The 24,650-nt window shown below is 46.0% G+C and overlaps 1 protein-coding gene across 1 annotated transcript in view; it reads left to right on the plus strand.

Moving 5' to 3' along the window:
- The window catches only part of LOC119406104 (stress-activated protein kinase JNK), a 54,007-nt gene that overhangs the window by 12,620 nt on the left and 16,737 nt on the right, over positions 1 to 24,650 (plus strand). Inside the window, exons 4-10 of the mRNA XM_037672955.1 lie at positions 3,578 to 3,636; positions 4,696 to 4,834; positions 17,254 to 17,419; positions 18,437 to 18,508; positions 21,467 to 21,652; positions 21,841 to 21,965; positions 24,466 to 24,529. Coding sequence (XP_037528883.1) covers positions 3,578 to 3,636; positions 4,696 to 4,834; positions 17,254 to 17,419; positions 18,437 to 18,508; positions 21,467 to 21,652; positions 21,841 to 21,965; positions 24,466 to 24,529 — 811 coding nt within the window. The remainder of the gene's footprint in view (positions 1 to 3,577; positions 3,637 to 4,695; positions 4,835 to 17,253; positions 17,420 to 18,436; positions 18,509 to 21,466; positions 21,653 to 21,840; positions 21,966 to 24,465; positions 24,530 to 24,650) is intronic.

The raw sequence follows: 24,650 nt of genomic DNA on the forward strand, positions 1-24,650 counted from the left end.
TTAAGGGTGGGAGGGGGCAGGGGTAGTCCTAATTTTGCAGCGTAGCTGTTATTATCTTGCAAGCTGCACGTGGAAGCTCGGTTATCTCAGTTAAAATGGCAACGAAGAGTTGTGAAACACGTGACATATAAAATGCACAAATAGTACCTCTAGCAGGAAACTTGCATGTCGGTTGCTGTTTGTGTAATTTTAACTGTGTGCACAACTGCATTGCATACCAACATAATAAAGCATTTGGCTGTAGTTTTTGTGTACAGCACTGCAGCTGCAGTAACATGTGTAGGTTGCAGGGCATCTTCCGCTTCAAGTAAATCATGCAGTTTGTGCTAGTGAGCTTTTTTCATTTCGTCCGCCGGCACCAAAGATGGTGTGGGATGCGGAGTCGGTGAAGGACAGATCCCAACATAAAACGAAACGATGTTTATTAACGTAGTAGCAGCAGCAGGGCAAGCATGCCGATGCTGCGCTTCGGAAGGTTAGAGAAACAAAACATGAAACCAAGCTTGGTAGCTTGGGTTATATAGCCAGCAGTGGTGACGTAAGCCTCCGACGAAACTGCGTGGCGCTGTCTTTTATCGGAAGCGTGTTGCAGCAATTAGCTGTCTCACGCCGGGCTAATCAGTGACGAGACGGAGGCTGCGTAGGTCTGTGCGCAGTGGTCGCCACATCACCCCCCCCCCCCCCCCCCCCGCCGAGTGCAGAGCCCTCAGGGTCTGTAGAAATCTGGGAGGCGTACCAGACGTCCAGAGCATGTCGTGAAAGGAGCGGGCTGCGACGTCGGTGGCTGTGGACGGACGCCAGTTGATGGCGCTGCCAGGTTCGTTCGCCGCGATGTACGCGGGCTTGAGTCGGTCCTGTCCTGGTCGGTAACACGGAGTGGCGAACGGGTGCTCAATTTTTCCTGGGGGTCGGGGCTGAGAGTGGCGTAGAGGACGGGTGTAGAAACCTAGTGGATTTTGCGAGCCGTTCCGCTGACGGGCGGCGCTGCGGAGAGACGCTTCAGGAGGGCCGAGTGGATCCGCGGAAGAGCGGTCGCACCGGGCGCGCTTGTGTACGTGGGCGCTTTCACGGGCTTCTCCGCGGCTGGTGGCGCCGTTGTAGTAGGCGCCTGTGGCTGGTGGTGTATCGTCGCCGACGTCATGGGCGCCGAGACATACACGGGGAGATGTTGCGGTGGCGCCGGATGCAACACCGTCGTGGTGGTCATGACGGGATGGTGGTGGTCCTGCGCCAATATCTGCGGCTGGGTGAACGTCGATATCTACACCAGGGACTGGCGCTGGTCTGCCTGGAACGCACCCAGCGTGGGCTGGGCCAGCATGGTCTTCACGTGCAGCATGGCCTGTAGCTGTTGTAGTGTCAGAGGCTGTCCTGGGACTATGGCAAACAAGGGGGGCGGCATCATGCGCGGCGGCGCCAGAATGATGTTGGGCCTTGGCCCCAGATTCTGCGGGATGACCAGGGTTGGGGTGCCAGGTGTGGCCTTGCGCTGGTCCGTCCGGGGAGACTGGGACCGGGTGGTCGCGGTCGGTGCGGGCGTCATCTTGTTTGTGCTGCCGCTCGACAGCCTGAGCAGGATCTGCGGTCGGGACAGTCTGATGTTCGAAACCAACCAGCGTGGTCGGGACAGTCTGAGGTGGCTCGGTTAGGGTGACATCCGTGGTGCCAGCGAAAACGTGACAGGCAGCACTGGTTTGGGTGTCGCACCCAGGATCAGTAGGCGCTGATGCCGTCATGCTCACTGAGGTGTCCACAGGCGTTGACCACTCTACCAAAGGCTGTTCGTCGGCGATGGCAGGAGTGGCAGGCAAAACAGTTGGCGGCAGGCGATACTCAGTCGTGGCACGTGACGTGCACTGTGTCGTCCTGTGTGCCGCGTCGAAAGCGATGTCTTGCAATGGCTCTGTGGTTACGTGTAGCGCGGCAGGGAGTATGTGACGTGGCGCTGCCGGTTGCGGTGGGGCTAGCACGAACCCTCGAAGTTGGTCGTATGCCTGCGGCCCAGGAGGAGGCATGACGCGTCGCAGAGCAGGAGGAAGCATAGCTACCGTGATGGCGTACTTGTCCTGCTGCGAGACGATGTTACGCAGGGAGAAACCAGCCTCCATCTTGATGAGCCAGATGGCTGGACATTGCGGCCAGAATTTGGGAAACTCCGGCGGCAGCAAAATGCAGTGCGCCGTGGTTTCATCCAGTTGCAGCGCCATCGTGATAGGCGTGTCAGAGGTCGGTTGACTCGGCGTGAAGGTCCCGTGGAATCTTCTGGAAGGTCATTCCAAGGTCCGGGTCATGGCGGTGCGGTTTGTATCACGTCCGGGTCACCAAATGTGGGATGCGGAGTCGGTGAAGGACGGATCCCAACATAGAACGAAACGATGTTTATTAACGTAGTAGCAGCAGCAGGGCAAGCATGCCGATGCTGCGCTTCGGAAGGTTAGAGAAACAAAACATGAAACCAAGCTTGGTAGCTTGGGTTATATAGCCAGCAGTGGTGACGTAAGCCTCCGACGAAACTGCGTGGCGCTGTCTTTTATCGGAAGCATGTTGCAGCAAGTAGCTGTGTCACGCCGGGCTAATCAGTGACGAGACGGAGGCTGCGTAGGTCTGTGCGCAGTGGTCGCCACAATGGCATGAGGAGGGGGCGGGGGTGCTATCGAAGCTATGGTGTTTGGATTAGTTTGTATCTGCTTGGATTAGTTATTAATTTGTTGAAATAGCTGTATATCTGGCATACAGTGTAAATCATTTATTTGCCCAAGCCATTATGGCAATGAAATCAGCCTGTTCATTGATGGCACTACTATGTACTGTGCAGCATGGTGTCATACTGGATATAAGGGTCTATAGAGCATTTAAGTTGTTCTTATGTCGCTGTGCTTATGTCACTGTGTAACTGTGAGTAGCATTGAAGGTGTTATTTTGTTGCCTTCACTTAACTTTAAAATTCAAATTCATATTTTGAGAAAAATAACAGCTTCACGAGTGAAGTGAGAGTACTTGGGCACCACTAGGAGCCTGGTCCCCAGAAAGCTATGCAGTAGAATGCGATAAATAAATCAAGCTTCTAAACACACGAAAATGTGTTGGTGGCACATGACCATTGAGGTCACATGAGTATTAAGCGTCAGTGTTGCCCTGAGATTCATGCTGAGCCCACAGAGATTGAAAAGCTTAGGCTATGTATTAGAATCGAGTAGTCCACAGTTGGAAAGTTGTTGTTTAGTGGTTCATTTTGAAGTGCTTGCCTGGTAGTGCTAATTATTTGAAAATGTTAAATATTCATATGTTTTGAGTATTTGGACACCTCTATAATGTTTTTCGTTTATCCCTTTTTTTATTTTGCTGAGGTTTGTGCATTGTATAAAACTAAATGTGCATCAATGTTTCGTGCTTCTGTAAGTTTGTGCCTTCAATGAAACCTGCACTGCTTTGTACAAATACATTTTTTAATGCTTCAATGTGAACATTTTTGTAGTTTGGATTGATCCCAGTAAAGATGTGCCATCTACACAACTCTTGCAAATTGATTTTCTTCTGCCCTCGCCCAGTGTTACAGCAGGTGACTTTGCTTTTTCAGATAATTGGCCTGCTCAATGCCTTTACCCCGCAGAAGTCGCTGGAGGAGTTCCAAGATGTGTGAGTACTTGAATTTGTGTACTGGAACTTTTCTGCAGTGGCCTCTGTAACAGGCATGGTTTGGAGTTGGATGCTTGCAAATGTAATAGAGTTTTAAAGGGACACTAAAGAGAAACAATGAATTGCTTTAGATTGATAAAGTGTGCTCGGAGAAATCTTGTGTGGTTTATTTCACCACCATAGGTTTATTATTAGAGGAGAAAACCAAGTTCAAAGTTTCATTTTTAAATTTCGCGCCGAACTTTGTAATTTGTGACGTAAAAGATTTCAAAGAGCATTTAACGTATTTTGGCGCCACTGGCTCGACGAAATTTCCACAAACTCGTTATGTCAAGTCTCTGGCCCCCTCAGAGGACAATGTACTTCGATTTAACCGATTGGGAACTAGGTAGGCCCAAGCAGGCGCCGTCAAAAATATGTGACGTCACGGCAAATGGTGCGGGAATTCAAAGGTGGCGTCGGCACCTGTATTTTCTTTTTGCGCGTTTTCTCGCTTATTAAGCGTCTTGTCGCAGCAAGCGCGATGTTTTTGGTATCGCGGAAGACTACTTTACTCATGCGAGAAAAATCGTTTTGCTCTTTAGTGTCCCTTTAAGGCAATAATTAAAGGCAATTAATTAAGGCAATAAATAAAGGCAATAAAGTCGTAAAAAGGCACTAAGCGTTTCGGCGTTTCTGTCATTTTCTTATGATTATGGTGGAGCAGACTTCGGCGCTTAGTTTTCAGTAGGCCTCAAGCGAAGCTTTGGCGTGTGCGTTCGTGGCAGCCAGCTGCGCTGTCTCTTATTGGTCCGTTCACGTGTGTCCCAGAAAGACATACGCGAGTTCTTTTGACGGTAATAAACGTTTTGTGTGTGTGTTGCGGTTTGAAAACAGATTTCGATAGTTTTTGGTGGTACGAAATTTCGGGGATATGAATTTTGGGTGATACGAATATTTTCGCTCCCCCTTGAGATTCGTATCACCGAGATTCTACTGTATTTATGTTAGATGCAATGTTGTTATAATGGGGTTTGACTGAATTCTTTTATAAATGGTGCTCTCTCTACCGTTATGCAGCTATTTGGTCATGGAGCTGATGGATGCCAACCTGTGCCAGGTGATCCAGATGGACCTAGATCATGAACGCATGTCGTACCTTCTCTACCAAATGCTCTGTGGCATCAAGCATCTCCACCTTGCTGGCATTATTCACAGAGTAAGAACACTGCACTGCATTGTTTGGGCTTTTGCAGCATAGTGTCACATAAAGCCAACAGTGAAAAACCAGAACAAGCATAGGGGAAAATGATTCGTTTATACTTTTTTTCAATCTGTAAGTGCGTGAATACGTTTGACAGGCAGAACACATGAAATGCTGGAGTGGACATATAAACATAAGACTAAATTTTGAGCTTATGTGATGTATGAATGGTTTCATGTGCTAATGAGCTTTTGTTTTGAATCGTGCCGTAATCCAGATTCCATTTTAATCAATTCCTTTGCAACCATAGGCATGCACTCGGGGGGGGGACGCAGTCCCCTAATCATCTAAGGGGCCCACCAAGTCAGCCCCATATCTTTGCTCAGTTGGAGCTGCCCCGTCATTGTTTAATGTGCAGGGTTATGGCCATGCAGGTTTTTGTTGAGAATGGCAACCGAGGACCACTGATGTTGCATTCCAAAAACTGTTCACTTCCCACCTTTACCCCCGGAAAGCTAGGGACTCCAGGCAGGCCATTGTCAGAGGGATGTCATCGCTTCATTTTCATTTTTGTATCTGCTGCAAAGCTTGTTTTCTTTAGGACTCCACCATTGGGAGGGTGAGGGGGAGCTGCGGTGAAACTTAGCCCCCCCCCCCCCCCCCCCCCCGAATGGAGGACCCTGCATACAGATATGGTTGCAAGAAAGAATTGTTTATTCCTTCTATGTGGTCCATAAGAGTTTAAAGACCAACCGTAGAGAAAGTTTGTTGTGGAGAACATAAATGTATTGACAGTGCAAGGTTTAGTGCCACGTTTTTGTGTGTGAAGTGCGAACAGATTCAATAGGAACAAGATTTTAGGAATCCACATTTTCCATACTACAGTAGACTCTCAGTAAGCAGAAATCTCTTAAACGGAATTGCTACTTAAATGGAACAACTGCCTTTAGTACGATTGATTTCATACTTGAATTCTGCAACCCTGTTCATCTCAGTAAATGGAACTTCTCTTAAACAGAACATATTTCCCTGATGCTTTCAGGTTCCATTTAACGAAGGTCTACTGTATATAAACAACAAAAAGCACTACCAGAACAGTTTGCTGGAAGTGTTGCAGAACCCACACTTGGCTTGACCTGAACTGATGTGCCTTGCCTAGTCATTGCTTTACTTCCCAAGATGTTTTTACATATTTTAAAGGCAGACAGTACTGTGTTTACTCAAGTATAGACCCGCCTTGATTATAGGTTGATCTTTATCCCCTAAAACTCGAAGCCAGGAGAAAAAAACAAAAACAATGTAGGGTGGAAAAAAAGAAAAGCCTAGAAAAACAGCGAAATAATATGATGATTAAAAATACAAAAGTATGCCTACCTAAAGCATATATAAAAATTTTGTGTCCCAGAAAAAAAAAAAATTCTGGGGTTCTTCAGCATGCTAAAACCACAATGTGATTATGAAGCACACCATAGTGGGGGACTGTAGAATAATTTTGACCACCTGGGGTTCTTCAATATGCACTTAAGGGGGCAGGTGGCGATCGAAAAAAACTTTTTTGTTTGTTGACCTAGAGTAATGAAATTTGGCAGGCCTACTGAAGAGTGCCTCGAATAGCTATATATAAAGTTTCATTGTGATATCTCGAGTAGTTTTCAAATTACACTATGTTACATGATCTGATGACATAGTCTGCTGGTGAAAAGCCTAGCATTGTAACAAAACATGCCAGGAAGGTCCAAGTGGTTTTGATCTTTACTCAAAAGAGCTCTACATAGGATGACATTATTAAAAATTGTCTATTGCTTTTAGTTTTTTTACAAATAACATCCCCATCAGCTTCATGTATTGCATCAGAACTTCTCATGCACTAATTATCACTTACAAAAAAAACTAGGCCCTAAGCAAGGTAAAGAATAATGTCATCCTGTCAACAAGACTTCAAGGATTGAAAAAGAAAAAACGGAATCAAAATCTGTGTAGTAGTTGCCAAGATATCTGCTCCACAAGCTGAGCAAGATGCCAAAAAAACAGTATTGAGAAAACTGCATTTAAAGTTTGGCCTTCTCTAAAACACCTAAAGATTGTGATCTTTGGTTTTTTTTATGATGTTTCACTTCTTGGACATGTGGCCTTTCTGCAGTGTGCCTTTGTTCTTTTTTCACGACCTTCTTTTTTTTTATCTAAAAAAAACCAGTATGGATTTCAAACCAAGTTCTCTGTATGAAGGAGTGGTGTGACAGACATGACAGAAAAGAAAATATTGCAATCTAATAAGGCCATATACTGAAATAATTACACATATTTTTTGTATTTATGCTGTCATTAGCTTAATTTAGTCTTGCTTATTGATTACAATTAATCATAGAATAATTTTTATAAAGAGAAAGGTTTGTTGTGACAGAAAATGGCTCACACCATGATAGCCGATGCCTTCGTTCCAAATAGCAAACAGTTATGGCCAAGACATTAGTGGCACAGGGATTTTTGAGCAGTTTATTCAATGACGCGAGTCGGGCAGATAAAAATTCGTCCCCCTGCTTCCTACACGGTCTTTTGCCACTCTCGCGTATGAAACGTATTATCATTCGGCCGACCGCGGCAACGCTAGTCTACGAGGCTTTCATTGTTTCAGAACATCCATAAACGCCTGCGGCGATACCAAGCACGGCTCCAAGCACGTCTAAATTACATCACTACTGCTTATTGATAGCACTCTGACCGCGAAGTGCTCGGCCGCGGGGTCCGTGGAGCCGGCGCGTGATGCGCTTGGTGACGGCGTTCGGTGACGATGCGCGAATGCAAAGCTACGATGACGAAAAATCTGCGCGCAGTATACTTTGTATCGCATTTTCGGGTGCCGACGCGCGAAATTGCTACCGCTGCTCCGAGCAGTCCGTGGCCGTGGGGTCTGACGATCGAGCTTGGCTGTCGAGTTCACTGCCGATGCGTAAAATGCCCATCCGCGGTTCCGAAGTGCCGACGAGCGATGTGCTTCTTCGCTTGCGAAGAAGCACATAGCCGCGAGCACGCTAGCGCGTTGTAGTTGCCCGCAAAGTTCGAGGTTCGTCTCGCCAAACGGCGCCGTGAGCGGAGTTAGGCCTAGTGACGACTCCGAGCAGTAGGTGCGCAGGCCGTGGTGCCCGTTGCTTCAAAGTGCGTAATGCGTGGTCGTGAGTACAAAGAGTCGTCCCGCGATCGCCTTCGTCACGATGTCAGAAGTGCTGCTAAACAGAAAATCTAACCGCGAATCCGACGCTGAAGTCAACGCTAGAGTCGGTCCGAGACGCACGTTTGCGATGTTCGCTAGGAGCGCGGCGCACCATCGTAATCAGATCGAACTTCCTCTTTCAGCTCCAAACTAAAGCGCAATTATATTTTAAGTGATCGTCGAGCCGTGAACACAGAACTATTGAGAACGTGTCACGAAGTAGCGCGATTCTCGACAGCCGTGAACTCGCGACGCGCAGACGACGATCTCCCGGAGCGAGCATCGGACCAATGGCGAGGCGAGCTGGGGCAACATGGCGGACGCGGCCAATCGGAGGCCTCGGAACGACTCTCAAGTGTTTGCTTTTTGTGCGCTTCTTTCTGAATGAAGGAGCCCGCTGAAGCGGGGAATTTGAACACGGAGAAATGCCCTTTCCGACAAGCCCAAAAAGTTGGTTCGCGGTCGCGTCATCGCGGAGCTACAATTTTTTGAAAATCGCAGTTTTTTTTGCAATTTCCACAATAATTTGCGCCACCTCGGAGGGCAAAACAAAGTTTTCGAAGCACTTCTGGGTGGTTTTCAGTTTAGATATTTTGGAATCAGATAGAAAAAGGGTTCCAGAAACTGAAAATTTGATTTTCAGAAAATCGATTTTTTTGCCATTTTTCGCAATACGAAAGCCGCGTCCCCCTAAATCTGAGTAGACTCATACTGTAGCAAGTCCATTACCACTGTACGCTATCATGCAGTGACATTGCTAAGGAGCATTTGAAACTATGAACGTGAACACAAAGCAGCTGACATAGTGGTAGAGTGGATGGGTCACTTGTCTGGCTTTGCCAAATACATATTTGTGTCTGTACCGCTATATGCCACTGAGCAAAAGAGGTGCTCTTTCATTGTTTGAACGTGTTGCCTACTAAGCTCGCACAGTCACTGCCAGGGCGCTTGCTTTATTGGACTCATGCGTTTGTTGTGGGAGGGTTCTTTGTACCCGGTCCACTCAAGACTCTGCAGGTACCACAGATGCAGTGTGGGGGTCAGCATGGCGATGACAAACTGCTTTTGTTTCTGAAAGGAATGAGCATTCTGCGTTTCCACGACATTCAAGTGGTCCTGGAAAAGCACGTAACAGCAAATGGTGGCACAGCGCGTTTGGGTTGTTGCCTATTAAAAGTATGCAGTACGCTTACAACACCAACTTTGCTATGCCACACACATTGTTGACCAGGTAGCTGAAGGTGGTTATCCTGATAGGGTTGTCAGTGATAAGCCATACTGGTGAGTTCATTGCTGGCTGCCATAGCACCTTTGTGCTTTTCTGTGCTTATCTGTGAAGGCAACGCCACACTTGTGCCAAAGTCTGAATCATTGGTTAGCCAATCTCTGCACTTATGAAAAAGATGCAAGACCATTTGTGGCACACTGTGTCGTCAGCGCCACCACAAATTGAGGGATGCAGAACGAGGTATGTTTGTCGGTGGGCGTCATCTTGTGTTCTTTCTTTTCTGATGCTTATCCGTAAAGTCATCGTTGCAATCGCACAGAAGTCTAAATCATTGATCTACCGGTCTCTGCACTTCCTGAAATCACGGAAGGCCTTTTGCAGCACAGTGTGGTGTTAATGAGTTCAGGGATGCTGTTAACATTTATGCGACAAAAAGTTATCGTGGTATTCGCTAACCAGTGCCTGTGCAGCCTAAGTGGTCACTGAATACATTAGTCTTTGAGACTTGGAGATTTGTCGCAAGTATGTTTTCACCATTAGTACGTTTAACCCTTTCAGCCCTGGATTTTTTATTTTGGTCGGGGACATTTTTTGTGTTTGTTTTCCTAATAGTTATCTCCTCAGAAGACCACAAACGAAAAATTGAGCCAGTGGTGCAATTATTAATCGAATTACAGACATGACATCAAATTAGGTCATCAGGGCTCAGCGGTTGTGAAATGAGAAAAATGGCATCTTTTTTCCCGCTGTTCACTAGAGTACACAAAATGTGAACCACGTCTCATTTTTCAAAGTGATACTCATTGAAACAGCTTCGGTACGTCGACCCGAATATTGCGCTTAGCCGCCTCAGCTGACCCGCCACGGCGTCACCCATGAGTTCGGTCAAGCTTCTTCTTTCACTACGGCTCCCACCTCCGCAAGCATGTCACCATTTTGGTGTCAAATGCAGTGGGGATCGTTGAAGAAGTATTCCCTCAAGAATGGCGAGTTTTGGTTTCATTTCCGAGGTGCTAGGGGAAATGTTGTGTCATGGTGTCAATTGACACCGCCAGGGCCGAAAGGGTTAAAGCGGGTACATGTTAAAGGGGCCCTGCAACACTTTTTCAGCATGGTCAGTTCTTGTTTGTGTCCCACTTCTTCTGTGTCCCGTTTGTTTGTGCTGCCAAGTTCCTATAATGAATTTGTGCCTACTAGTCCGCCTATCAACCCTTCTGCAATGGTGAGAAAAACGCTGTCGATTGATAGTCGAGGCTTCTGAGAACACATAAGCCAAACATTATAACTCAACACACGGCCTGAATTTACAATTGATTCTCAGCCAGCTAGAAATAGTTCCCTCCTCTCTCAACAAATGATGCCATAAACTCAAATGACCACGCCATAAACCCAAACTCCACGGCAATAGGCCTCCCACGCTCAAGTTTGTGCAGCGCCTTCCCCTGCCCCAGCGGAGAGAGGGGGAATCTCCGGTAGCTCGGACGGGTTGCACGTGCTTGGTTTTCCCATTGCGTGCACAGCAGGTGGGGTTCTCCACACTTTTCTCTCGTATTTTTCTAGCTATGGCTGTCCCCCTTTGTCGTCTCGGAAAGCAAGCACGTATTCCTGCTGCATTGTGAACTGGCACAAAGGTTTAAAAATACCGAAGAGCTGAAAACTGCCTGTCAAGTTCTACCGTTTCCAATCGAAGCAGTACGAGGAGCAGAGTCGTCAAGAGTGGATTATGGCAGTTCGCCGAACTAAGCGATGCTTTCACGGTCTTGTCACCTTGAAGCAATTTTTGTCGCACATAGTATTAGTACGGGGAGAAACGGGACGGCCACGCTCATTTGAAAGGGAAGTGCATTTGTGAAGCGAAGCTACAACAAATAGACAGATGCTGTACATTTCAAGATTGCGTGCTGGCTTTCCAAGTAAACCATTTGTAAGTGACAGCAGCAGAGCATGTTAGCTTAATACAGTAGAACCCCGCTGTTACATTTCGCACTGCTGCATTTTCCTGGCTGTTGCATCGTTTTCCGCTGGTCCTGGCATAGCTCCCATAGGATCCAATGTATTGAGAACCCCGCTGTTACGTCGCACTGTGAGACCATTTCCGCATGATATGTCACAAAGTGCCCGCTGAGTCGGTCGAGCGACCACGGAAGTGAGCGACCATGCTGATTTTTCACGCAGCTTGGCCAGGCTTAACTGTAAGATTAGCCGCATGAGTGTCCGAAGCAACACGCGTAACGTACTTTCGGGTGCCGCGAACAAAAGCATAGCCTTTGAAATTCATATTGTAAATATGGCGTGTATGACGTAATTGGTTGTAAACTTATTTTTAGCGCTCACGAAAGTAAGGCCTTGATTGGCATGTTTCTGCCATCGCATTGGCACGTTGCCGTAGGCTCGTCGTCATTATTTGTCGGAGGCACGGTTGGAGGAGTTCGCGCGGTTCGTGGTCAGACTCTTCGCGCTGGTTATGTTGCGTGTGCTTCGTTTTTTCACGCCTACAACTGTTGGTGCCAATAGAATTGCATATGTTGATTACATTTCTGTGGATGACACCGTCAGCTCCGCGGTTCTGTCCATCGGCTAGATTGTGGCCGAATGCGCCATGCGTGCACCAGTGGCGAAGTTGAGGAGTTGGTGGAAAAGGGGTCATTTTCTTCGATGATCGTTTTCGGGGGTACTTTCACTTTCGCGAGGCGTTCGACCACCTGCGGCGAGCCACGGTGGTCCAACACTATGCCAACTGTGCTGCATTATCGCTCGGAGATGCCGACACATCCGGTGACAGTATCGCGAAGGTATCGCCAAAAGCAACCGTTTGCCTGGTATCTGCCGTGCTGGCACTACATTTATTAAAAGTATATGACACTGCAGGTGCTTGAAAAACTTTTCATGCTGCTCTGGCATGAGTAAACGCACCAGGCAACGTTGCATGGTTTTTTGAAGTGTAAAAAAGTAAAATAAAATTTTGTACCACTAAATATTTTTTGTCGGTTTTCCTCTTTCTCGGCTCTTGTGTTTCCCAGCTCTTACGTTTGTTTCTTACGGTCCCTTCAAAATCGTATTAGCGGCATTCTGTGTACACCACAGTTCAATACCGTGCCGTGAGTACTACAAGTGTTTTATTCAGCTGATGGCAGTACATTTCCCGTCACTGCTCAATGTAAACAGAATTAAGCTGCATGTTTTCACTGAGCGTTTATATTGGCCTTGCATGCAACACGCAATGATTGCTTAGCAGGCAGAGGTGTTGCGCTGCTAAGATGGAGGTCGTGGGTTCGATTCCCGCATACGGCAGCTGCATTTTGATGCGAGCAAAATTCAGTAACACCAGTGTACTTGAACTTGACCGCACATTAAAGGGGCACTCACACGAATTTTGGCCTCGTGTTTTTTGCTGCAATGTGTTGTTTGGGGCCTGTTAGTCTTAGCACGGCACATCGTTCACTGCCGCGCGTGACAAATAATTAATTATATGCTCCTCATTACCGACCAGTCTCAGTTTGGGTTTGAGAGAGCTCCAAAAATGACATGCCGCTGGGTGCAACTATCACCACCTAGCGTGTGCAACGCTCGACCACGTCAGCACACAGAACTGTGACGCACTTCCGCACAGTATGCATCAAGAAGTCCATTTGAACAGGAAACAGGACAGCAGTGTCGCCAAACACATAACTTTCAGTGCATGTGTCGTGGCTAGGACTCGTGAGCAGCCGCCGCGTAGTATTCTGCTGGAGCAAACGTAGCAAAAAGAAAAATGGGGGCTATGACGTCATCATAGCTTGTTGTATTGACTGCAGCGTGGTGACGTTAGGGAAGTAGGGAGGTCACCATGGGTCACTTTTGAGAGGGCGGTGCTTGATTGCGCACGCACACTTAAAAATTCATGCAAAATACATTCTAAGCTATGTTTGCTGTTGGTATTTTGCAGATGATACACGCATATTCACGGGAATCGATCCCGCAGGCTATTGTGGATGCGAAATTTTGTGTCGGTACCCCTTTAAAGAACCCCAGGTGGCCGAAATTAATCCGAGGTCACCCACCACGGCGTGCCTCATAATGATATCTTGGGTATGGTGGCTAGAGGGGGAGGTGTCAGCATCGGCCAGGCTGCGCCGTGCAAGCCGGTGCGGCACATTTTCATGACGCCGACAGGTGGCGCGCTCGTCGTCTCCGAGATGCCTAGAGCGAGGTCTGTCGAAGTGGTCTCGTGGATTCTCTCCGGCAAAGCGCGTGTTATTTGACCTGTTGATTCGCCTGCTCGGCTTTTGTTTGTGCGTATTGGTGCCTGATGGCAAAAGGCGTTGCCGTAACCACCGGCGCTTCGCGGAAACGTGAATTTCCTAGTCAGCAAACGCGTGTATGGCACGCTGTCTACTAAAGCGAGAAACTCATCTTGCGTTTTTCTTGACTGAGAAACGTACGTATGTCGTGGTTTTTGCGAGCGAGAAAAGCATGTCACATTTTTCGCGAATGATAAACGTATGCCGCATTTTTCGCGAGCGAGAAACGCATGTCGCGTTTTCTCGCGAGCGAAAAAGACAATTGTGCGGCGAACGCTAGTGTTGCTGCCGATCTCGTCAGCACACAAAACGCTTTCTGTCGTGAAGTTGTGTCGTCCCGTCGATAGATTATCCGTTGCCGTCACAAGATCAGCGGACGCGTGCCTTAGTTACTTTATGTGGTCGACCGAGGCTCGCAAGAAAGCCGAAAAGTGTCCGCTACAATGCGCCGACGGCTCACCTGCGAGTTTGTTGTTTGCATGTGCTGACGCTACGTGATGGCAAAGCAACAGAGACAGCAGAGACATTGTTTCGCCTATGGATCCACTACGGGATACGTCTCAGACAGGAAAGAAGATAGAAATTAAGGTCTCTCTCATCGCAGTTATCCCGCCAATGATGAACATCCCCAGGGATGAGAACGTTCCATTCCACGAGCTGATAAGCCGCTGTACAAGAACAGCGTTTTCTGTGAACTTCACTTCCACAAGAGGTTTATATTTCACAGCTACACACACGTGATCAACGGTGAAACAGTGGTAATTCCCCGTGGTCGCCCTTCCCTAACACCAGATTCGGTTCCAGCTTTGTTCCCGAACGTCGCTGCGTACCTTTCCAAGAAGTTGCCAGTGAAACGGGGGGCAATACCCCCACTGCAAACGACCACCCACTGCATAAGCCGAGGTGCAGTGTTTTCCAATCGTTACACTCCACACAAAGCTTCAGCAGCACGAAGCAATTACCAAAGCTCTTGTTGGGCCAGCTTCATTGATATGTTTGCCTAATCTCGAAAATTATGTGGTTGTATGGTTAGTGAGCGCCGTAAGAAGTCGTGGACGGAAAACGCGCCTCGCGTCCGTGCCAAACACCTCCGCGAACCTAAGGCATCGTGCGGATGAAATCTGGGAGCCGACAGGCCGACAGACGCGCGACAGACGGCGTGGGAGGCACCGAGATGCCTCCCGCGCCGTCGCATCGTCATGAAAAAATGCTTCGTCTCCGGCACGCCCTTGCTGACACCTCCCCCTCTAGCCACCATATCTTGGGTTTGGCTAGTAAATTATAGCCTTGCATGCGCGTGAGCTGCGGGCGATATATAGCTTCCGCTTTGGAAATGAGCTGAAAAAAGAACCAAAGCGGCAATAAAATTTTCGATGGCTTTGCGAAAGCTGACGAGGTTATCATCGGGGCAAATTTTGGCGTAATCATTAACATGCACGATCCCAGTGGGTATTGCATAGTGTGATGCTGACCAAGTGAGCTGCTGAAACAATCAAGGCGACATTCGAATCGGCGAACACTGTGTGTGATCAGGTGTTGATATATTATCTGAAATGAAACACCTCTGCAGGAAACATGCATGGTCAAAGTGGGCATGAAACATTTTTTTGTGCCGCATCAGTATGCTGTCAGTGGGAGCTGTAAAAAAATCCAGGGTGGCATTAAACTTGCGATCCGACGTTATCATCCGATGCAAACCTCCACAAAAGTGAAACTCCCATGAAACTGAACACTGTGCATTGCACTGCTGCCAGCAACTCAACAGGGCTGGCATTCATTATGAGCTCTTCACACTGAGCTCATAATAAGTTTAGCCGCACGACAAACTTGGCATCCAAGCCATCGAAAGTCAGCATCGCCCTTGATGACCTGTTGGTTCCTGCAAAAGTGTCAACCACTCTCCAGGGAGATTCACACCGTGACAATGTTTTGTCCATCTCTAATTCTTTTTAAACCTTCAGAGCAGGCGCATGTGAGGCTGCACGCGCATGACGAGCAGATGACAGCGCGTGCAGGGCGCGTGAAGGTGTGGGGAAAGTGCAGGCAAAAGGCGGGTGCAGAAAAACAAGTGACCGGTTTTTGCCAGAAAGGCGGCAAAACGCGTGCGCCGCAACGCCCTCTCGCCAAGCTTGGGAGGCCTATTGGCTAATTTGAGTATCGTGAGCTGTATAGTTGCCGCGCCTTCAGTGGGATGCCGCCACGTGCCCGCATGTGCGCTTGCGATCACACTGAAAGTAAGCTGCATGTTTGAAGAAAACGTGTTCAAGGTCATGACGCGTGCTCATGAATGTATGCATTTTCTTGCCTCCTTGTCATCCCCCCCCCCCCCCCCCTGCGTAGCTTTCAGCGTGCTCGCTGGTACGAAAGGAAAGAGAAAGCGCTTGATGCATGCTACCTCTACCTCCGCTTGTACTTGATGGATTTTAAAAATCTTTGTGGCAGTGAATTCATGAGTCAATAAGCTCTTTTAATGAAGCCATTCGATGATTACTTGGAAAAGTGTTGCACGGTCCCTTTAACCAGGTTTTACTGTGTAAGACCTAGTAATATTCATTACGGTAGTAACTGCTAGAGCCTTCGGATTGGTTGGTCTTCATTTTCTTAGTTCTGCTAAATACTATCACTTGAAATTGACATTGATATGAAATGCTGCGCACAGCACGGCCCTTCTCTTGAGCAAAGTCACCTTATTAGTGTGTAGAAGTATGGCATATTAAAGAAGCACCATTTCTGCATGCCAAAGAAGTAGCCAGCTCACAAATGGCAACACAATATCTGATATGAATTTCGTTGGGTTATGTCAAATTTTGTCATAGAAAATTTATAGTACTCAAAATTTAAAAAAAAAATTATGCTAGGGCAGCAGAGACATATTCATGCAAATTTATTCAGAGCTGAAGAGTTACTGCATAATAACTAAACTGTGAATGTTGTGTGGTAGCAGAGGGGACTAGTGTGCCCAGTTTCCTATCCGACATAACTGTGGGCAGAACATTTTTTTTCCCCACTTTATGGCATGGTGACAGTTGTGATATAGAAATGACAAACGGGGACACAGTAAACTTGGTTATGAGTGCTTAACTGGTGTCGCTGAAAAATTACAGTACATGGCACTCACACACAATCTATGATCACTCCAATAAGTGACAATGCGTGCTTATTTCAGGGTCTGGTTTTGGGTTTTATTGAAAGCATTTGAAGTCTCAAGGCAGGTGCAGCACCAAGCCTGCTTTTTGTTTTTGATTTTTTATGTATGGTCGTGCTATATCCCTGCAGTGGAGGAAGCTCCACATTGATAAGCCATTGCAAAACAATTTTCAGACTCCTTTAAAATTTGTCATTGGGAAATGTTGATCATAGAAGTGATGACATGAGAGCTTGTTCCCAAGGTATGTTTAGCTGTTGTTGTAGCTTTCAAACAAGACATAGTACAGTGCACCAAACTTTTATTCAATATGAACAAACAGTGGTAGAACAAGGAATTGTGCTAGAGCCAGTAATGTTTCTTATTCTACCACTGTTAATCAGTTCGGGCCTCCATGTTTTTGTGGACTGTATATTTTGTTCACTATGCCTTTTTACTTCATTCACTATTCTCTTTGATTATTACTGTGAAATTATTGTCTTGCTATATACAGTAGGTGTGTAAAGTTTCAGATAATGCAGATGTGTTTCTTTGTCTGAGTGTCCACATCAAGGCATTTTACTTCATGTGCAGGACTTGAAACCTAGCAACATTGTTGTTAAGTCGGATTGCACGCTGAAAATCCTGGACTTTGGCTTGGCACGAACTGCAGGGACAACATTTATGATGACCCCATATGTGGTCACTCGCTACTACCGGGCTCCTGAAGTCATTCTTGGCATGGGCTACAAAGAAAATGGTGGGTCTTGTTTGGTGGTTTTTTTTTCATTACAGGCCTTGAGAACCTGTAATACTGCGGAAACTGGCTATTTTTGTCAGTGGCAGAACTTTCTTGGAGCACAGTGTAATCCTGCCATAATCTTAAGAGGTCTGTGTCTCTGCATGTTAACCATCATCAATGCCGATATAATCCTCTAGTGTCACTGCATCAGGCATAACACTTCCGAAATCCTGCCCATCGTCGGCACCGTCGTCCGGCGACACTTCGGCATCGCTGGAGTCGGGTACAACAAAGCCACTGTGCCTGAAACAGTTGGCAATGGCGTGCGCAGGCGTGTTCTGCCACACATATGCAAGAATGCTAACTGCGCTCTGGAGACTCAAGTCGTATTGTTTGCCGACGTCATGGCACAGGAGCAACTTCTTGTCGGCAGAGGCCATTTTTCAGGGCACGCAAAATTTCTACTTTGGTGGTGAAGTCCTTGGCCTCGTACTTTGGCCGCTTCGCCGGCGTTGCCATCGGCGGAGAGTGCGTTCACACGAAAAGTCAGCACAAAAGCACCAGCAACAATCAAGCTAAAGGAGCCGTACTGAATCGTTCCTCGATAAAACAGCGTTCAACGATGCAGCACACCAACGGGAACAAAGCAATAAAATGGTACCGCCAACAACACACGCGAAGAAAAGACGTTCAACCAGTCTCAAGTCAAGCAAAGTCGACAATTGATGTCCATGGCGATGCTGCGTTTGAGCTTCACTTTTGTTCTGAATTGTTCTTTTTTCGTTTTCGAGCCTCGCCAGCGGCCCGAAAGTCGCCGAATTATCCGATTTGCGGTCAAATCTGTTCGAAATTACGAGCCCCCAGTCTCATAGAGTGATGCGTATATTTACAGGGACCATATGACGTGTCCGAATTAACGAGAGTCGAATGAACGAGCTTTTACTGTACTACAAATACAAAGGTTATACAATAAAACTGTCATTGTGTCACATTTAAGTTTGGCTTCACAACTTTTGTCTTTTTTCCTTATTGCAGTGGACATCTGGTCAGTTGGCTGTATAATGGGAGAAATGATCCGAGGTGCAGTTCTGTTTCCTGGCACAGATCGTATCCTTTTTGCCTGTTTTTTGCCTCAACACAACTAAGCTATTCATACCTGCAACTCTCCCAATTTGCCTGGGAGACTCCCGAATTTTGAGAAGTTCTTCCAATTGTATGGGCACGGCCACAAATCTCCCAAAAGACAGTGCTGATGCCACCTTGAAAAAAAATAACCTATAAGGACATCAATTCTAAACCTTTCTGATCATGTATGTGAGCAGCGCCTAAAATAAGATGCATCAGTGTGAGGAATACTTAAGTCACTTTCGCCACAGTAAATTGATATCATGCGAAAAAGCACACTAAGATTGGCAAGGGGCTACTAGCTGTCATTGGACAAAGCAGGTTTAGTCCCTTAATTATGTCCGCATGTATGCACCACATAATTACGAGTACCAATGTTATCGCTGATGTCTAAAAGCTTTACTGGCAATCATTAGTTTGCGATATCGCTTTGGCTCTGCGAAAAGGTAAATTAATGCGTACACCAGTTTTCTTCTGTCGCATCACCCCCCTTCCCCACTTTCCTTATCTCCTGAATTTCGAGGTCACCAAGTTGGCAGGTATACCTGCCACCAATTGCACAAATGCTGATCAACTTGGCCAAAAGGCATAACACTCATTGTTCCAGTGAGGTGCTGTACTATACGGTACACCATGGGAAGGTATCAGTTGACAAGGCAGCCGGGGTCTCGATTGAACTGCAATGAACTGCAAGGCTGCTCTCAGAGAGCAGCCTTGCAGTTCATTGCAGGTGCACCTCAATGCTCTCCTCACCTTCGCAGCAGCATAGAGTGAGTGCATGCAGCTGATGTGTGGCATGTGGGAATCCTGGCCCATCATGTCGTTCACTACTCTTATGTCTTTACGAACTGTACACTAGGCTTGTATTCTGTGTCGTGTGTGCAATGCGTCAATGACCAGTTTGGTGTTTTTGTTATCGCCGCGTGTCAAGCAAAAAGCATGAGTAGCCGTAGAGGTGCCGCTATGCACAATGAGCTCTCACTTATCGTATTTACAATATTGTAGGTCGACCCATTTTATCTAAATTTGAAATTCGAAGTTGGGGGGTTGTCGAAACCGAAACTAGTACCACCAGTTCAGCGAAACAAACGAGAAATCAGGGACGCTGTGGCATGGTTACGATATGACGTTTGCGTTCTGTCTCTGCCTGTAATATAGAGCATATTTTCTTGTGTATAACCTGCACCCTTAGCAATGATTCGCGGAAAATTTTCTAAAAGTGATCCCCGCGTATTGCTGCAAAGCTAGCTTTCCTGCATAGCTGTGAAGCCATCTTTGCGCACCAGAATTTATGCTTTTCATCTTAACTTTAGCTCTGCATTTCCTGTATTTTTATTGCGATAGCAATTATATGGACACTCTTGGCTGGTTTTTGCCATCGCCGTCATGTTCCGGATATGTATATGTATGGATATATAAATAAAATCCACAAAGAAAAATAAATCGGAAGGAAAAATTTTTTAAGCGCGCCACCGGGATTCGAACCTGCGACCCCTTGCTCCACGGTGCGCTGCTTTAAACAACTCGGCCACACGCCACCGGCTGTTTAGCATAACAACAGCGAGCTGTTTATATACACCATTAAACACTAACGGCACGCAGAGCTCGGAGGTGCTTCAGTGTGTGTAGTATCACCCGCGAGATTTGCCCAAAGGGCGCGCTTTAAAGCAACGCTCCTACATTTTCCTTCAGTTTGAAAGCTGCCCTTGAGACGCGCATTAAAAAGGGGCCCATTTCGGTACCCACTGATGATGTGGAACGCCGAGTAAACAATGCATCAAACGCCATCGCGCGGCAGGAGACGCTGAGGAGTCACGCCACGCGCCGCAGTTTTAAAGGAAAGGAAGTCTAAGAGTGTTGGGTTGTAGCATGCTGCTCAAACACGAAGAAGTAACACCTGTAACAGTTAGTTCGTGCTCGTCCTGTGTGTACCTGTGCGTTCTTTTTGAGTGTCCGTCCTTGTGTTTGAGCAGTGCGCTGCAAGTGTCAAGCTGTGACCGTTGTTAGTTCGCGGTCGTCCTGTGTGTGTTCTTTTCGTCAGTTCTTTATGCTCGAGCGGCGCGTTGCAAGCATCGAGCTGCTTTCTGTTCTTCTTGTGACATTCTAATTTGTTGCTATCACATTCATTGCTTCACTGTTGTGGCGAAACTGGGACTTTTTTGTGTGGGTTACATGCAAAAACATACGGTAATTATTCCACGCACTTGTTTTAAAGAAGCTGTTTTGTTTTCATCTTTTATGAAGCCGCTGTTCAGAACTGCCGCTGCAAATTGGAAGATTGGAAGATATACTGTGCCATCAACGATTGAAGTTTCCGTAAGAGCCTCGCACGCCATTTTCGAGGTGTCAATCGTTGATGGAAGAGGCAATATTACAATCAGCAGCTATTACAATCCTGACGATGAACAGTGGCTCAGTAGTGATTTGCTCGGGGTCACTGGCAGTTGATGGAAGAGCTTCTGTTCCTTACGCTTTTTTTTTTCTTGATGGCCACATTTGGCAAGCGGACGTGAATTGAAATCTGTGCACCTCGGCTTTTCTTGCCCTCCACTTTCTCGCCTTCGGCTGTCCCCACGCGCACCGCATGAGCTTCAGGCAGCTTCAGGTACTGACACCCACTGGAGCTGCTGGCCAAAGTATAGTGGCTAGAAAGGCCACTTTTTAAAATTTTTTTCTTTCTTTCTGCCAGTATTGCTGAAATGTTCTTGCGGCACTTTCTGTAGAAAAATAATCCCTTTGGGAACCATACTTGGCATATAAATTTGAATTTCATGGATTTTTAATATAATGAAGTAAGTTGTCGATTTTACCGACTTCATTATATCATGGTTTAACTGTATTGCAAGAGAGATTACTCTTGCTCTGTTGGGTGTAATAGAAATGAGATGAGTTATTTCAGGATATAAAGAAAGAGTATTCCTTGACCTTTGGTTTGTACAGACATTGATCAATGGAATAAGATCATTGAACAGCTGGGTACACCATCACAAGAGTTCATGCGCCGTCTACAGCCAACAGTGCGCAACTATGTGGAGAATCGTCCTCGGTATGCAGGCTACAGCTTTGACAAGCTCTTTCCAGACGTACTGTTTCCTTCCGATAGTCATGAGCACAGCCGGCTGAAAGGTGAGCACCTGGTTGTGTGCGTGTAATGTTAAGGACAATGTTAAGTGCAATGTATTCTAGAGCGTCACATTTGAATATACAGCTTGGATAGCTCTAATATGAGATCTCATCACTTTGTAGCTTGGCAAGGGCATTGTTCTCATGGAAATATACTGTGCCATCTTAACATTTTTGGGGTGGCATTGCAGCCAGTCAAGCTCGTGATCTTCTCTCCAAGATGCTTGTGATTGACCCAGAAAGGCGTATCTCTGTCGATGAAGCCCTTGCTCACCCTTACATCAATGTGTGGTACGACGAAGCTGAAGTAAACGCGGTGAGTGGCCCTGTGTAATGCTCAAATACTTGAACTGTCCCCAAGTTCTTAAGCAATGTGGTTCAGAAGTGACAGTCTGCTGATGGGTTTGTACCTTCAGTTTATATTTCTGGTTAGGAGCTATGTATTTAGCTTTTTGTGTGCTTAGCTTTTCTCACCTTGAAATGCTGCATTCCTAATGTACACGTATTGGGAAACTTTAAAAAATCCTGAAAGTAATTTGACTTATGAAAAATGCCAGCCTTGTTTCTTTGAACTTTCACAAATGTCACATTTTCAGCTACATTTCAAGTGACATAAGGGAAGGAAAGAATAGGGTGTAAGGAAAGGAGACCTTGTAGAAAATTCAGCCTGCAAATGAATGCACAGCATTCCAAAAAGAAAAACAATTGAAAGATAATGTCGTGCATTATTTTAAATCAAATCTTTATTTCCAACGACAGTTGGGTGTCTGAAGAGGTTTCCTTTTGTTTTTGTTTTTTTGCAGTTGATGAATTGTATTTACATTGCGTACAATTGTAGTGCCTCAGATAAATAGGCAGTAGTTGATATAAATAGAAAACAGGGCATGACAACACTGATGTTTGGCTTTGTTTTGGAAGAAAGTGTCTACATTGTGACAGCACCAGTAGCACATGGTAATGATTTGGTCATTGATTTAATATGAAGTGACCATGTAATATCAGCAGAAAAAGTTATAACCAGAATTTTATATCTGTCGGCTATTTCAACGGATATTCCCGTAACCGTTAATGATTGGTTTACCTTAACTTTCATGCCTCTGTTTTGAAGGTAATTATTGCAAGGCATTTATGTTAATATTTTTGGACTTGCCAATTTGTTTTTAGGGAGCAGGAATGGCTATATCTTTTTGTTAATTTTATTTCTGCTGGTGGCTAAACATAGAATAGTATTGAACCCAGTTGCACCTATTTTGTAAAAGGAAAAGAAAGGGGGCGAAGTATGGGTGAAATGTGCAAAACAAATCCATGCTAACGAAGCAGTTAGTAGTGTTGAGTGTAATGATGCCATCATCTTGGAGCACTGCCTTTTGGGTGAATTTAATAACAGCCAGTAGTTGCTTAATTGGCTACTTACATTTACACAAAGCAAGTAGATAGAATCAACTTGCATTGTCAGCTGATTCGTATACGCATTCCATAACTATTTCCACTTGGAAATAGTTATGCACCCCACAAAGTGTGCATTGCTTCGTAAAAAGAGTTTTTTCTTTTCTGTCTGGTGCACAAATGACGGTGTTGTACTGAACAAGGACAACATTGATTGCTCTACCAACTTTTTCATTCGAGTGACAAGACTGGTTGACTGTAAACATGTTTCTTTTTTTTTCTCATTTTTCACTCTAATCATTCATCATCTGATGTTTGGGTTCATGCTGCCTTCTCTTATCCCTTCTGACAATAAATGCTCCCTGGTTAGCTTATCGGTATGTGAAAAATAACTGGGAATGCGTAAAAGCTTGTTAATTTGACCTCCGTTAATTTGCAAAACCTGATAATTCAGACATGTTCTCTGGTCCCGGCAAATATGTATTGTTTAATAGCATCAAACTCTCATTAATGTGGCCATATTTGGCTGCAACCTGGTTAATTCGGACGATCTTCGGAGCGTGTCAAGCACGAAGCAACGCAATGGAGCGAAAACAGCATTCGCGAACAACCGAAATGGCTGTGGGTTTTCAGAAAGGCGTGGTTGCCATCCACAACGTTGTTGGTGACCAAGGCTTTAGCGGCTTTCAGAACTGCTATGGCCTTCAGGACGCTATGATCGTGTCTTTAGCAACCATGGTGTCGTCCACAGTGGATGCGGCACTCAGTAGCTTCAATTTGACTTTGGGCAATACATGTGCAATGTCACAAAACGCAAGCATGGTGGGAGCTGTTGAAGATGAAGAGCTTCAGCCGCGGTCCACATGCGGGCATAAAACTCACTTGCTTCATTGCGATGAACGAACGATGAGTTGCCAGCCATTATTCCGGCGAAAAAACAACAACAACAAAAGAAAAAAAATTATCGTCATGTGGGTGTGTGGTGGCGGTACTAAATAAGGGTTGGATTCAGAACACGTCTCGGCTAACGACACGGAGGTCATGAGCCGCGGTCACATAGTGAACGAAGTCCCGAAGGATGAAAATCGTGGCTTTATGCTGCGGTTATGCAAAATAACTACTGGGTTTATGTATTCATTAATAAAATGAAAATGCATTGATGTTATAGACACTTTATTGTTCCTTTGATGCTTTTGATAATTTGGCATTGGGCTAATTCGGACATTTTTTCTGACCCCATGAAATCCGAATTGACAAGCTTTTACTGTATTTGAATTATATGTGTGGCACATTGTCTTAGGGCCTCTTTGTGCTTGTTGCTTCACTGAAAATTACTGTTTACCCATTAGTACAATATATTTGAATTGTGCAATCTGAAAGCTGGAGTAAGGGGGATTGTTTTATGGCTGATTGTTTTGTGGGCATTGCAGCCAGCACCTGCATCATATGACCACTCTGTAGATGAACGTGAACACACCGTGGAGCAGTGGAAAGGTAAGGGCTACTGTCTTTAAAGCCTGATGAAGCCTTTAGAAGTTGTCAAGCTATCCGCCACGCTAGTCTAGTGGTTATGGTGCTCGACTGCTGAACAGGAGGTCGCGGGATTGAATCCCGG

The sequence above is a fragment of the Rhipicephalus sanguineus genome, chromosome 1 (genome assembly GCF_013339695.2).
Source record: "Rhipicephalus sanguineus isolate Rsan-2018 chromosome 1, BIME_Rsan_1.4, whole genome shotgun sequence".
Lineage (NCBI taxonomy): Eukaryota > Metazoa > Arthropoda > Arachnida > Ixodida > Ixodidae > Rhipicephalus > Rhipicephalus sanguineus.